A 15,610-nucleotide genomic window follows, 5' to 3' on the forward strand; every position below is an offset into this window, starting at 1 on the left:
GATTCGATCTGTTGTTATGGTCCGATCTTTCACGACACTCATGAAGGAAATATGTCCTAGAGGCAATAAAGTTGTTATTTTATATTTCGTTATTCATGATAAACGTTTATTATTCATGCTAGAATTGTATTGATCAGAAACCCAAATACACGTGTGAATACATAGACAAACACTGTGTCTCTAGTGAGCCTCTACTTGACTAGTTCGTCGATCAAAGATGGTTAAGGTTTCCTAACCATGGACATGCGTTATCATTTGATAAAGGGATCACATCATTAGGAGAATGATGTGATGGATAAGACCCATCCGTTAAATTAGCATAATGATCGTTCAGTGTTATTTCTATTGCTTTCTTCATGTCAAATACATATTCCTTCGACTATGAGATTATTCAACTCCCGAACACTGGAGGAATACCTTGTGTCACAACATAACTAGGTGATTATAAAGATGCTCTACAGGTATCTCCGAAGGTGTTTGTTGGGTTGGAATAGATCGAGATTAGGATTTGTCATTCCGAGTATCAGAGAGGTATCTCTGGGCCCTCTCGGTAATACATATCATAGGAAGCCTTGCAAGCAAAGTGACTAATGAGTTAGTTGCAGGATGATGTACTACAAAACGAGTAAAGAGAATTGTCGGTAACGAGATTGAACTAGGTATGTGGATACCGACGATCGAATCTCGGGCAAGTAACATACCGATGACAAAGGGAATAATGTATGTTGTCATAACGGTTCGAGCGATAAACATCTTCATAGAATATGTAGGAGCCAATATGAGCATCCAGGTTCCGCTATTGGTTATTGACCGGAGAGGTCTCTCAATCATGTCTACATAGTTCCCAAACCCATAGGGTTCGCACGCTTAACGTTCGATGACGATTTAGTATTATATGAGTTATATGATTTGGTGACTGAATATTGTTCGGAGTCCCGGATGAGATCACGGACATGACGAGTAGTCTCGAAATGGTCGAGAGGTAAAGATTGATATATAGGATGATAGTGTTGGGGAACGCAGTAATTTCAAAAAATTCCTACACACACGCAAGATCTATCTAGGTGATGCATAACAATGAGAGGGGAGAGTGTTGTCTACGTACCCTTGTAGACCGTAAGCAGAAGCGTTATGACAATGCGGTTGATGTAGTCGTACGTCTTCACGATCCGACCGATCCTAGTACCGAAAGTACGACACCTCTGCGATCTGCACACGTTCAGCTCGTTGACGTCCCACGAACTCTCGATCAAGCTGAGTGTCGAGGGAGAGCTTCGTCAGCACGACGGCGTGATGACGGTGATGATGAAGCTACCAGCGCAGGGCTTCGCCTAAGCACTATGATGATATAACCAAGGTGGATTATGTTTGAGGGGGGCACCGCACACGGCTAAGACAATGATCAACTTGTGTGTACTAGGGTGCCCCTGCCCCCGTATATAAAGGAGAAAGGGGAGGGGGCCGGAGGCCTCATAGGGTGCGCCCCAAGGGGGGAATCCTACTCCTATTAGGAGTAGGTTCCCCCTTTCCTAGTCCAACGAGGAGGGGAAGGAAAGAGGAGGAGGGGAGAAGGAAAGAGGGGGCCGGCCCCCCAAGCCCTAAAACAATTCGGTTTGGTCCTAGGGGGCGGCCCCCACAGCTCCCTTGCTGCTCTCTATTTCCACTAAGGCCCATTGACCCCCTCCCCCCCCCGGGGGGGGGGGAGGGTTCCGGTAACTCCCCAGTACTCCGGTATTTATCCGATGATCCCCGAAACCTTTCCAGTGTCCGAATATAACCTTCCAATATATCAATCTTTATGTCTCGACCATTTCGAGACTCCTCGTCATGTCTATGATCTCATCCGGGACTCCTAACAACCTTAGGTACATGAAAACACATAAACTCATAATACCGATCGTCACCGAACGAGCGTGCGGACCCTATGGGTTCGAGAACTATGTAGACATGACCGAGACTCATATCCGGTCAATAACCAATAGCGGAACCTGGATGCTCATATTGGCTCCTACATATTCTACGAAGATCTTTATCGCTCAAACCGCATAACAACATACGTTGTTCCATTTGTCATCAGTATGTTACTTGCCCGAGATTCGATCGTCGGTATCTCAATACCTAGTTCAAGCTCATTACCGGCAAGTCCCTTTACTCGTTCCGTAATGCAACATCCCATAACTAACTCATTAGTCACATTGCTTGCAAGGCTTATAGTGATGTGCATTACCGAGAGGGCCCAGAGATACCTCTCCGATACACGGAGTAACAAATCCTAATCTCGATCTATGCCGACTCAACAAACACCATTAGAGACACCTGTAGAGAATCTTTATAGTCACCCAGTTACGTTGTGACGTTTGATAGCACACTAAGTGTTCTTCTGGTATTAGGGAGTTTCATAATCTCATAGTCATAGGAACATGTATAAGTTATGAAAAAGCAATAGCAACAAACTAAAAAATCATCGTGCTAAGCTAACGGATGGGTCAAGTCAATCACATCATTCTCTAATGATGTGATCCCGTTAATCAAATGACAACTCTTTGTCCATGGCTAGGAAACTTAACCATCTTTGATTAACGAGCTAGTCAAGTAGAGGCATACTTGTGACACTCAGTTTGTCTTTGTATTCACACATGTACTAAGTTTTCGGTTAATACAATTCAAGCATGAATAATAAACATTTATCATGATATAAGGAAATATAAATAACAACTTTATTAGTGCCCCTAGGGCATATTTCCTTCAGTCTCCCACTTGCACTAGAGTCAATAATCTAGTTCACGTCGTCATGATTTCACACCAATAGTTCACATCTTTATGTGATTATTTCACATCTTCATGTGACTAATACCCAAAGGGTTTACTAGAGTCAATAATCTAGTTCACACTGCTGTGATTAATACCCAAAGAGTGATCATGTTTTGCTTGTGAGAGAAGTTTAGTCTACGGGTCTGCAACATTCAGATCCATATGTATTCCGCAAATTTCTATGTCTACAATACTTTGCACGGAGCTACTCTAGCTAATTGCTCCCACTTTCAATATGTATCCAGATCGAGACTTAGAGTCATCTAGATTGATGTAGAAAGCTTGCATCGACGTAACTCTTTATGACGAACTCTTTTATCACCTCCGTAACCGAGAAATATTTCCTTAGTCCTCTAAGGATAATTTTGACCACTGTCAAGTGATCTACTCCTAGATCACTATTGTACTCCCTTGCCAGAATCATGCTAAGGTATACAATAGGACTGATACATAGTATAGCATACTTTATAGAACCTATGACTGAGGCATAGGGAATGACTTTTCATTCTCTTTCTATTTTTTTCTCTGGTCCGGTTTTGAATCTTTACTCAACTTCACACCTTGCAACACAGGCAAGAACTCCTTCTTTGACTATTCCATTTTGAACTACTTCAAAATCTTGTCAAGGTATGTACTCATTGGAAAAACTTATCAAGCGTCTTGATCTATCTCTATAGATCTTGATGCTCAATGTGTAAGCAGCTTCACCAAGGTCTTTCTTTGAAAAATTCTTATTCAAGTATCGTTTTATCATTTCCGATCAACAATATGTCATCCACATATAATATCAAAAATGCTATAGAGCTCGCACTCACTTTCTTGTAAATACAGGCTTCTCCAAAAGTCTGTATAAAACTATATGCTTTGATCACTTTATCAAAGCATATATTCCAACTCCGAGATGCTTGCACCAGTCCATAGATGGATCGCTGGAGTTTGCACACTTTGTTAGCAACTTTAGGATTGACAAAACCTTCTTGTTGCATCATATACAAATCTTCTTTAAGAAATCCATTAAGGAATGCAGTTTTGACATCCATTTGCCAGATTTCATAAAATGTGGCAATTGCTAACATGATTTAGACAGACTTAAGCATCACTACGAGTGAGAAAATCTCATCGTAGTCAACACCTTGAACTTGTCGAAAACCTTTTGCGACAATTCGTGCTTTGTAGATAGTAATACTACTGTTAGCGTCCATCTTCCTCTTGAAGATCCATTTATTCTGAATGGCTCACAGATCAATGGGAAAGTCAATCAAAGTCCATAATTTGTTCTCATACATGAATCCCATCTCATATTTCATGGCCTCAAGCCATTTCGTGGAATTTGGGCTCATCATTGCTTCCTCATAGTTCGTAGGTTCGTCATGGTCTAGTAACATGACTTCTAGAAAGGATTACCGTACCACTCTGGTGCAGACCATACTCTGGTTAACATACGGGGTTCGGTAGTAACTTGATCTGAAGTTTCATGATCATCATCATTAGCTTCCTCACTAATTGGCGTAGGAATCATCAGAACTGATTTTTGTGATGAACTACTTTCCAATTCGGGAGAAGTTACAATTACCTCATCAAGTTCTACTTTCCTCCCACTCACTTCTTTCGAGAGGAACTTCTTCTCTAGAAAGGATTCATTCTTAGCAACAAATATCTTGCCTTCGGATCTGTGATAGAAGGTGTACCCAACAGTTTCCTTTGGGTATCCTATGAAGACGCATTTCTCTGTTTTGGGTTTGAGCTTATCAGGTTGAAACTTTTTCACATAAGCATCATAGCCCCAAACTTTAAGAAATGACAGCTTAGGTTTCCTGCTAAACCACAGTTCATATGGTGTTGTCTCAACGAATTTAGATGGTGCCCTATTTAACGTGAATGCAGCAGTCTCTAATGCATAACCCCAAAACGATAGTGATAAATCGGTAATAGACATCATAGATCGCACCATATCTAATAAAGTACGGTTATGACATTCAGACACACCATTACGCTATGGTGTTCCAGGTGGCGTGAGTTGCGAAACTACTCCACGTCGTTTCGAATGAAGACCAAACTCATAACTCAAATATTCGTCTCCATGATCAGATCATAGAAACTTTATTTTCTTGTTACGATGATTTTCCACTTCACTATGAAATTCTTTGAACTTTTCAAATGTTTCAGACTTATGTTTCATCAAGTAGATATACCCATATCTGCTCAAATCATCTGTGAAGGTCAGAAAATAATGATATGCACCGCGAGCATCAACACTCATCGGACCGCATACATCAGTATGTATTATTTCCAATAAGTCAGTTGCTCGCTCCATTGTTCCGGAGAACGGAGTCTTAGTCATCTTGCCCATGAGGCATGGTTCACAAGCATCAAGTGATTCCAAAAGCCCATCAGCATGGAGTTTCTTCATGCGCTTTACACCAATATGACCTAAACGACAGTGCCATAAACAAGTTGCACTATCATTATTAACTTTGCATCTTTTGGCTTCAATATTATGAATATGTGTATCACTATGATCGAGATTCAATAAACCTTTTATATTGAGTGTATGACCATAGAAGGTTTTATTCATGTAAATAGAACAACAAATATTCTTTGACTTAAATGAATAACAGTATTGCAATAAACTTGATCCAATCATATTCATGCTCAACGCAAACACCAAATAACATTTATTTTAGGTTCAACACTAATCCCGAAGGTAAAGGGAGTGTGCGATGGTGATCTTATCAACCTTGGAATCACTTCCAACACACATCATCACCTCACCCTTAACTAGTCTCTGTTTATTTTGCAACTCCCGTTTCGAGTTACTACTCTTAGCAACTGAACCAGTATCAAATACCGAGGGGTTGCTATAAACACTAGTAAAGTACACATCAATAACATGTATATCCAATATACCTTTGTTCAGTATGCCATCCTTCTTATCCGCCAAGTATCTAGGGCAGCTCCACTTCCAGCGACCATTTCCTTTGCAGTAGAAGCACTCAGTTTTAGGCTTGGGTCTAGCTTTGGGCTTCTTCATGGGAGTGGCAACTTTCTTGTCATTCTTCTTGAAGTTACCTTTCTTTCCCTTGCCCTTTTACTTGAAACTAGTGGTCTTGTCAACCATCAACACTTGATTCTTTTCTTGATTTCTACCTTCGCTGATTTCAACATCGCGAAGAGCTTGGGAATTACTTTTGTCATCCCTTGCATATTATAGTTCATCACGAAGTTCTAGTTACTTGGTGATAGTGACTAGAGAACTCTGGCAATCACTATTTTATATGGAAGATTAACTCCCACTTGATTCAAGCAATTGTAGTACTCAGGCAATTTGAGCACATGCTCACTGGTTGAGCTACTCTCCTCCATCTTGTAGGCTAAGTACTATCATAGGTCTCATACCTCTCGACACGGGCATGAGCATGAAATACCAATTTCAACTCTTGGAACATCTCATATGCTCCATGTTGTTCAAAACATTTTTGAAGTCCCGGTTCTAAGGCGTAAAGCATGGTGCACTAAACTATCAAGTAGTCATCATACCGAGCTTGTCAAACGTTCTTAACGTCTGCATCTGTTCCTGCAACAGTTCCGTCACCTACTGGTGCATCAAGGACATAATACTTCTGTGTAGCATTGAGGATAATCCTTAGATCACGGAGCTAGTCTGCATCATTGCTACTAACATCTTTCAACTTATTTTTCTCTAGGAAAATATAAAAAATAAACGGGGAGCTACAGCGCGAGCTATTGATCTACAACATAGTTATGCAAATACTATCAGGACTAAGTTCATGATAAATTAAAGTTCAATTAATCATATTACTTAAGAACTCCCACCTATATAGACACCCCTTTAATCATCTAAGTGATCACGTGATCCATATCAACTAAACCATGTCCGATCATCACGTGAGATGGAGTAGTTTTCAATGGTGAACATCACTATGTTGATCATATCTACTATATGGTTCACGCTCGACCTTTCGGTCTCAGTGTTCCGAGGCCATATCTGCATACGCTAGGCTCGTCAAGTTTAACCCGAGTATTCTGCGTGTGCAAAACTGGCTTGCACCCGTTATATGTGAACGTAGAGCTTATCACACCCAATCATCACGTGGTGTCTCGGCACAACGAACTGTAGCAACTGTGCATACTCAGGGAGAACACTTATACCTTGAAATCTAGTGAGAGATCATATTATAATGCTACGGTCGAACTAAGCAAAATAAAATGCATAAAATATAAACATCATATGCAATTAAAATATGTGACATGATATGTCCATTATCATCTTGTGCCTTTGATCTCCATCTCCAAAGTACCGTCATGATCTCCATCATCACCGGCATGACACCATTATCTCCATCATCTTGATATCCATCAATGTGTCGTCACATGGTCGTCTCGCCAACTATTGCTTTTGCAAATATTGCTATCACATATCGATAAAGTAAAGCAATTATATGGCGCTTGCATCTTATGCAATAAAGAGACAACCATAAGGCTTCTGCCAGTTGCCGATAACTTGAACAAAATACGATCATCTCATACAACAATTTATATCTCATCATGTTTTGACCATATCACATCACAACATGCCCTGCAAAAACAAGATTGACGTTCTCTACTTTGTTGTTGCAAGTTTTACATGGCTGCTATGGGCTGAGCAAGAACCGTTCTTACCTACACATCAAAAACCACAACGCGGTATAGTGATTACTTTTTGATCTTCAGAAAGAACCCTGTTCATTGAATCCGATTCAACAAAAGTTGTAGAAACTGACACCCACTAGCCACCTATGTGCGAAGCACGTCGGTAGAACCAGTCTCGCGTAAGCGTACGCGTAATGTCGGTCTGAGCCGCTTCATCCAACAATACCGCTGAATCAAGAATCAACTAGTGATGGCAAGCAATATGAATATACCCACGCCCACAACTCCTTTGTGTTCTACTCGTGCATATAACATCTACACATAGACCTGGCTTTGATAACACTGTTGGGGAACGCAGTAATTTCAAAAATTTCTTACGCACACGTAGGATCTATCTATGTGATGCATAGCAACGAGAGGGGAGAGTGTTGTCTACGTACCCTTGTGGACCGTAAGCAGAAGCATTATGACAACGCGGTTGATGTAGTCGTACGTCTGCACATTCCGACCGATCCTAGTACCGAAAGTACGACACCTCCGCGATCTGCACACGTTTAGCTTGGTGACATCCCACGAACTCTCGATCCAGCCGACTGTCGAGGGAGAGCTTCATCAGCACGACGGCGTGATGAAGCTACTGGCGCAGGGCTTCGCCTAAGCACTATGACGATATAACCGAGGTGGATTATGGTGGAGGGAGCCACCGCACATGGCTATGACAATGATCAACTTGTGTGTTCTAGGGTGCCCCCTGCCCCCGTATATAAAGGAGCAAGGGAAGGGGGCCGGTGGCCTCATAGGGTGCACCCCAAGGGGGGAATCCTACTCCTACTAGGAGTAGTTCCCCCTTTCCTAGTCCAACTAGGAGGGGAAGGAAAGAGGAGGAGGGGAGAAGGAAAGAGGGGGCCAGCCCCCCAAGCCCTAAACCAATTCGGGTTGGGCCTAGGGGCGCGCCCCATAGCTCCCTTGCTGCCCTCTATTTCCACTAAGGCCCATGAAGTCCCATTGACCCCCCCGGGGAGCGGGGGTTTCCGGTAACTCCTCGGTACTCCAGTATTTATCCGATGACCCCCGTAACCTTTCCAGTGTCTGAATATAACCTTCCAATATATCAATATTTATGTCTCGACCATTTCTAGATTCCTCATCATGTCCGTGATCTCATCCGAGACTCCGAACAACCTTCGGTACATCAAAACACATAAACTCATAATACCGATCGTCATCGAACGTTAAGCGTGCGGACCCTATGGGTTCGAGAACTATGTAGACGAACTATGTAGACGAACTATGTAGACCCGAGACTCATCTCCGGTCAATAACCAATTGCGGAACCTGGATGCTCGTATTGGCTCCTACATATTCAACGAAGATATTTATCGGTCAAACCGCATAACAACATACGTTGTTCCCTTTGTCATCGGCATGTTACTTGCCCGAGATTCGATCGTCGGTATCTCAATACCTAGTTCAATCTCGTTACCGGCAAGTCTCTTTACTCGTTCCGTAGTGAAACATCCCATAACTAACTCATTAGTCACATTGCTTGCAAGTCTTATAGTGATGTGCATTACCGAGAGGGCCCAGAGATACCTCTCCGATACACGGAGTGAAAAATCCTAATCTCGATCTATGCCAACTCAACAAACACCATCGAAGACACCTATAGAGCATCTTTATAGTCACCCAGTTATGTTGTGACGTTTGATAGCACACTAAGTGTTCCTCCGGTATTCGGGAGTTGCATAATCTCATAGTCATAGGAAATTGTATAAGTTATGGAGAGAGCAATAGCAACAAACTAAACGATCATCGTGCTAAGCTAACAGATGGGTCAAGTCAATCACATCATTCTCTAATTATGTGATCCCATTAATCAAATGACAACTCTTTGTCCATGGCTAGGAAACTTAACCATCTTTGATTAACGAGCTAGTCAAGTAGAGGCATACTAGTGACACTCAGTTTGTCTATGAATTCACACATGTACTAATTTTCCGGTTAATACAATTCTAGCATGAATAATAAACATTTATCATGATATAAGGGAATATAAATAACAACTTTATTATTGCTACTAGGGCATATTTCCTTCAGATAGTATTCAGACACCGGAAGTGTTCCGGATAGTATCGAGTATTTATCAGAGTACCGGGGGGGGGGGGGGGTTACCGGAACCACTGGGGAAAGATATGTGCCATAAGAGGGGAGCACACCAGCCCACAAGGGGTGGTGTGCCCCCTTAGGCAGGAGGCCGAATTTGAGAAGGAAGAGGGGTTTGGCCCCCTTTCCTTCCTCCCTTCCCTCTTCCCTTTTCCCTCCTCCCAAAATAAGGAAGGGGGAGGCCGAATTGGGAGAGGACCCCAAGTAGGATTCCTCTTACTTGGGGTGCTCCATGGCTGCTCCTCCCCCTCCCACCTATATATACGTGGGGAGGGGCGCCTAGAACACACAACTACAATCATTAGCCGTGTGTGGCGCCCCCCTCCGTAGTTTACACCGTCAGTCATAGTTTTGCGGTGCTTACGCGAAGCCCTGTGAAAATCACTTCACCATAACTGTCACCACGCCGTCGTGCTGACGGAACTCATCTACTTACTCGACACCTTGCTAGATCAAGAAGGCGAGGGATGTCATCGCATTGAACTTGTGCAGAATTCGGAGGTGTCGTACGTTCGGTGCTTGATCGGTCGGAGCTAGAAGAAGTTTGACTACATCAACCGCGTTGCCAAACGCTTCCGCTTTCGGTCTATGAGTGCATGTGGACACACTCCCCCCTCTCGTTGCTATGCATCTCCTAGATAGATCTTGCATGAGCATAGGATTTTTTTTGAAATTGCATGCGACGTTTCCCAACAGTGGCATCTGAGCCAGGTCTATACGTAGATGATATTGCACGAGTAGAACATAAAGAGTTATGGGCGGTGATCATCATACTGCGTACCACCAATGTCTTATTTTGATTCGGCGGTATTGTTGGATGAAGCGGCCCAGACCAACCTTACATGACCACGTTCATGAGACTGGTTCCACTGACAGACATGCAACTAGTTTTGCACAAAGGTGGCTGGCGGGTGTCTGTTTCTCCTACTTTTGTTGAATCGAATTTGACTGCGTCCGGTCCTTGAAGAAGGTTAAAACAACAAACTTGACAAAACAATGTTGTGGTTTTATGCGTAGGTAAAAACGGTTCTTGCTAGAAGCCCGTAGTAGCCATGTAAAACTTGCAACAACAAAGTAGAGGACGTCTAACTTGTTTTGCAGGGCATGCTGTGATGTGATATGGTCAAGACATGATGTGATAAACGCTATTGTATGAGATGATCATGGTTTGTAAGATATGTGACAATCGGCAGGAGCCTTATGGTTGTCTCTTTATTGTATGAAATGCAAACGCCATGTAATTGATTTACTTTATCACTATGCATTAGCGATAGTTGTAGAAGCAATTGTTGGGGAACATAGTAGTTTCAAAAAAATTTCCTGTGCACACGCAAGATCATGGTGATGCATAGCAACGAGAGAGGAGAGTATCGTCCACGTACCCTCATAGACCTTAAGCGGAAGCGTTATGAGAACACGGTTGATGTAGTCATACGTCTTTACGATCCGACCGATCCAAGTACCGAACGTACAGCACCTCCGAGTTCAGCACATGTTCAGCTCGATGACGTCCCACGAACTCCGATCCAGCAGCGCTTCACAGGAGAGTTCCGTCATCACGACAGCGTGATGACGGTGATGATGTTGCTACCGATGCAGGGCTTCGCCTAAGCACCGCTACGATATGATCGAGGTGGATTATGGTGGAGGGGGGCACCGCACACGGCTTGGAACAATCAACTTGTGTGTCCTAGGGTGCCCCTGCCCCCGTATATAAATGAGCAAGGGGGAGGCCGGCCAGCCCTTGCAGGGCGCGCCAGGAAGAGGAGTCCTCCTAGTAGGAGTAGGACTCCCCTTTCCTACTCCTACTAGGAGGAGGAAAGGAAGGAGGAGAGGGAGAAGGAAACGGGGGCGCTGTCGGTGTCAAAACCGGCGAATCTCGGGTAGGGGGTCCCGAACTGTGCGTCTAGGATCGATGGTAACAGGAGGCGGGGACACGATGTTTACCTAGGTTCGGGCCCTCTCTATGGAGGTAATACCCTACTTCCTGCTTGATTGATCTTGATGAATATGGGTGTTACAAGAGTTGATCTACCACGAGATCGTAATGGCTCAACCCTAGAAGTCTAGCCTATGAGTATATGGTAATGAATCTGTCCTATCCGGACTATGCTCTCCGATTTATATAGACACCGGAGAGATCTAGGGTTACACGAGGTCGGTTACATAAGAGGGAATCTTTCATAATCGGTCGCCTATCTTGCCTTCCACGCCAAGTAGAGTCTAATCTGGAAACGGGTATAGTCTTCGGTCTTCATGTCTTCATAGCCCATCAGTCTGGCCCAACAGATAACAGGCCGGACGCCCGAGGACCCCTTAGTCTAGGACTCCCTCAGTAGCCCCTGAACCAGGCTTCAATGACGAGGTGTTCGGCGCTCGGATTGTCTTGGGCATTGCGAGGCGGGTTCCCTTCTCCAAGTAATATATTCGGCTGTTGACTCAATATTGTTCGCCTCGGCTTCTGCGCGCTAATAACTTAGTCTTCCACGTGTCGAGTGAATGCGGAAAGTCAGGGTACTTTTGCAAATAACACCCCTCCCACACAAGGCAGAACGCCTATTTAATGAAATTGGATCTTAGATCCAGGTGATACCATGCTAAGAAAATCCCCAGAAACTGCCAGGAGAAGCCATTCCAACATGGCTAGCATTCCCAGTTCTTCCTCCCGCTCAAGCCCAAAGAGAAGTGAGTGGGAGAAGTGTTTTGTGACTAATAGTCAGTTAGCAAAGCTGCAAACGCGGGGATTTCTTCCCCCCGCAGATCTGGTCCTGTCCGAGCAGGGTCGGTCTCCTTCAATGGCGTGACTCAGTCGGAGGACTTCCCCAACCCATCTGGAAGGGAGCGAGTGTGCTTCGTCCCCTATCTGCTGAGGGGCGTCGGATTTCCCGTCCATCCGTTCCTCCAAGGGCTTTTGGAATATTACGACCTCCAACTGCACAATTTCACTCCTGCCTCTATCCTGCACATCGCCGGTTATGTTGCTTTATGCGAGCTGTTCCTGGATGTTGAAGCCCATTTTGAACCGTGGAGAAAGTTGTTCTGTCTTGTCCCGCGTAACCATGAGGGGTCAATATTTGAAGTGGGCGGAGCCGAAGTGTGGCGCATCGCTGATACCGGATACCCGTCTGGCACACCAAGGAGGGCCTCTGAAGAATGGCATTCCGAGTGGTTCTACCTCGAGGACGTTGCGCTTCCCGACCCAGTTCGAAAGGGTCTTCCTGAATTTGCAAGCGTTCCACTAAAGAAACGCCACAGTTGGCGCCCCCGGAGCCTTGAGGAGGATGACAGTGCGGAGGTTCGTCAGCTCTTGGGCGAGATAAAGACGCTCGCCCAGTCCGGATTAACAATGGTTGAGGTAATGGCGAGCTCCATCACGTGAGGGGTTCAGTCGCTTCAATACAGAGGGCTCCCAATGTGGCACTACAACGGGGAGGACGACGCCTCCCGCTATGGTCGAAAAGGTTCGGGCACCCCCGCCGCTCTGGCCAAAATACTGGCCGAGCTATTCAAAGGGGAAGCGGAGGAATTTCTTTGAATCAATCACAGAGAGGGATATTCTATGTATAATCCTCCCAGTTGGGTAAGTCCCAATCCTTCTGCTTTACTCATTTTTCTTCCCGGATTACCTTTGAAAAATTTCTAATCCGTTTATAACAGCATTGGCGAAGAATCACCGAGGGTTTTTACAGCCCCGCCCCACAGCCCGAGGACCACAACCGGGAGCTGGATCCCGGGTATGAAGAAGATCCGGATATATCCGTGGTACTCGCGGAAGGGGTGTTCTACCAGGCAAGCTACGATGGCACGGAAGTGGCCATTATCGCTGATTACCCTGGTCTTCTTCTAGCTTCCCACGTAAGTCGTTGAGAAAAAACCTCTCTCGAAAGTGCTTCCTCGCACTGCCTCACCCATCGCACTATCTCGTGCTCCACAGGGGAGGCGTTCGGCGCGTCACAGTACTCCAGGGGTGGCTCCAAAGAGAGCGGCTCCGGCGCCTAGTAAGGCCTCTAAAATGAAGGTCGGTGAAGTCATGACCTGTCCTTCGTCAAAGAGGTAAGGATTTAAAGGTATACTTCAACAATCACATCCAACTGTAACTTGTATGCTTGTTTGACACTAGGAAAAAGGTTCACCGGACTGAATCCGAGGGTCCGGCCAGCCGTACTCCCCACGCCTGGGGTTTAGACCCTGTCGGAAAGGCGGGAGCCAACATAGGAACAGTGCCAGACTGTCCTTCGGCCGAGGGTTCGAAGAATATGTCTGTTACCAACTCGGAAGTGGAGAGCGCCATGAATCATCGGTGCTGCAGGGCTGTTTTACGAGAGCCTGAGTTTTCGGAAGAGGCATTCAATGCCTTCAGCTCCGCCGATGCGTATATCCGAACTGATCGAAACGGGCTTAGTAGAGCCACGAAGCAGTATTTAACAGATGTGCGGGTAAGCTTTCTTTGTCCGAATAAGATAACCAGATGCCAGTAGCCCCCGGGACTGAAAGCAGTTGGTACAACTGACTTAAGGACCGTTGTATTGCCAGGTTCTTACAGAGAAGAACAACCTGCTAGCCCAAGAGCTGGAACAGTGTGGGGCACAGTTAAATGCTGCTACCACCGAACTGGAAAATTTGAAGAAGTTGTCTACTGGTAACGTTCCCCTCTAGTGAGGAATAGTGAATGTATACCAACTGTGCTTAATACTGCCACTGATCACATAATAGGGTCACCTGATCAATTTAAGAAGGAGTTGAAGATCGCCCAAGAGGGAGAAAAAGAGGCGAAGAGGCAACATGCCGTAGGCGAGCGTGTGCTGACCCGCGTCAGGGATGAGAAAAACAAGCTGCAGGATTCCAACACTAAGTTGGGTGAAGAACTGAAGGATGTGCGGGCCCAGCTATCCGACTCCGTAAAGGAGAACAAGAAACTGCGGGGCGGCATGTTCAGTATGTTTCCGATTTGTTCATTTTTAGTGGTTCGGAGAGAAATGAAACTGATATAGCTATGCTTGCAGGTATATTGATGGGCCGTCCTGAAGAGGAAGTGTCCGGATCATCGAGTGATCTGCTGCTTAAGCTGTCACAGGTGCACGAACAGGCGAGGCTGGCGATGCAGAGTGTTGCCAAGGCTCTATGGCCCTCCGCCTCCCCTCCAGGAAGTATGGAGGAGCTTGTAGAGCGGTTCAAAGGAGCGCGGCGGCGTATCCGGCTATGGAAGATATCAGCCTGCCGAGAGGGTGCGCGAGAAGCCTGGGCCATGGTGAAGACTCGGTATACCAAGCTTGATCCTAATCACATGGCGCGTGTCGGACCGGTACGGCCAAATGGGGAAGAAATTCCCGTTAGTTTATTATATGACCAAGTAGAGGTGGCCGCCAAATATTCCCAACAGGACTGTAAGTTAGATCGCATGTTGGACGGTATAGAGGAGGAAGTGTTTGAGTCCAAGTGACTATGTACTTTCCTCACCGTGTGGAATTCTAGCTGAATTGTATATCATTTGTCATGGCAGACCTTTTCGCTTCAACCTCTGGACTCAAGGGTACGAAGTGTTTTCGGATACCCTCACAGCCGAATAGGCCGAGGCATGCCTGGAAAACTAGGCGTAGGGGTCTAATTGCTTGAACAGACAAGTTGTATTCTGCTAGTTATGTTATATTACATTTGATTCGTAAGAAACATCTTCCAGAGAGAATAGTTCCGTTAAGGGTTCCTTTCCCTAGGTGTGCATGCATTAGTAGACATGTCCGAATTGTGATGTGAAAATCACAGTATGTATAGCTTCTGGGGGTTCACAATAGAGTGAGTGCAAAATATACTTTTCTTCCACTGACCGAATATTCCCTTAAGAACGCAAGCTTTCAGCTTCACCCAGTCCGAGGTACACATCCGGATGACCCGGCAGTAACAATCATAGAGGTGCTCCCTTTACCACCTAGCCGAACAATCGAGAACGTAGGGGTAAGCACAGGAGGCAGGCAACCCAGCTTGGCCAAAA

At 45.1% G+C, this 15,610-nt stretch overlaps 1 protein-coding gene across 1 annotated transcript in view; it reads left to right on the forward strand.

Moving 5' to 3' along the window:
• Positions 1–15,064, forward strand: part of LOC147960455 (uncharacterized) — a 72,615-nt gene extending 57,551 nt beyond the window's left edge. The window contains exons 2-8 of the mRNA XM_087533359.1: positions 12,385–12,979; positions 13,282–13,479; positions 13,559–13,677; positions 13,745–14,060; positions 14,158–14,263; positions 14,338–14,559; positions 14,628–15,064. Of these exons, the coding sequence (XP_087389485.1) occupies positions 12,385–12,979; positions 13,282–13,479; positions 13,559–13,677; positions 13,745–14,060; positions 14,158–14,263; positions 14,338–14,559; positions 14,628–15,064 (1,993 nt within the window). The remainder of the gene's footprint in view (positions 1–12,384; positions 12,980–13,281; positions 13,480–13,558; positions 13,678–13,744; positions 14,061–14,157; positions 14,264–14,337; positions 14,560–14,627) is intronic.
• Positions 15,065–15,610: the final 546 nt, after the last annotated feature.

Source organism: Triticum urartu, chromosome 7A (genome assembly GCF_056163025.1).
Source record: "Triticum urartu cultivar PI428250 chromosome 7A, HENAU_Tu73, whole genome shotgun sequence".
In the NCBI taxonomy this organism is placed as follows: domain Eukaryota; kingdom Viridiplantae; phylum Streptophyta; class Magnoliopsida; order Poales; family Poaceae; genus Triticum; species Triticum urartu.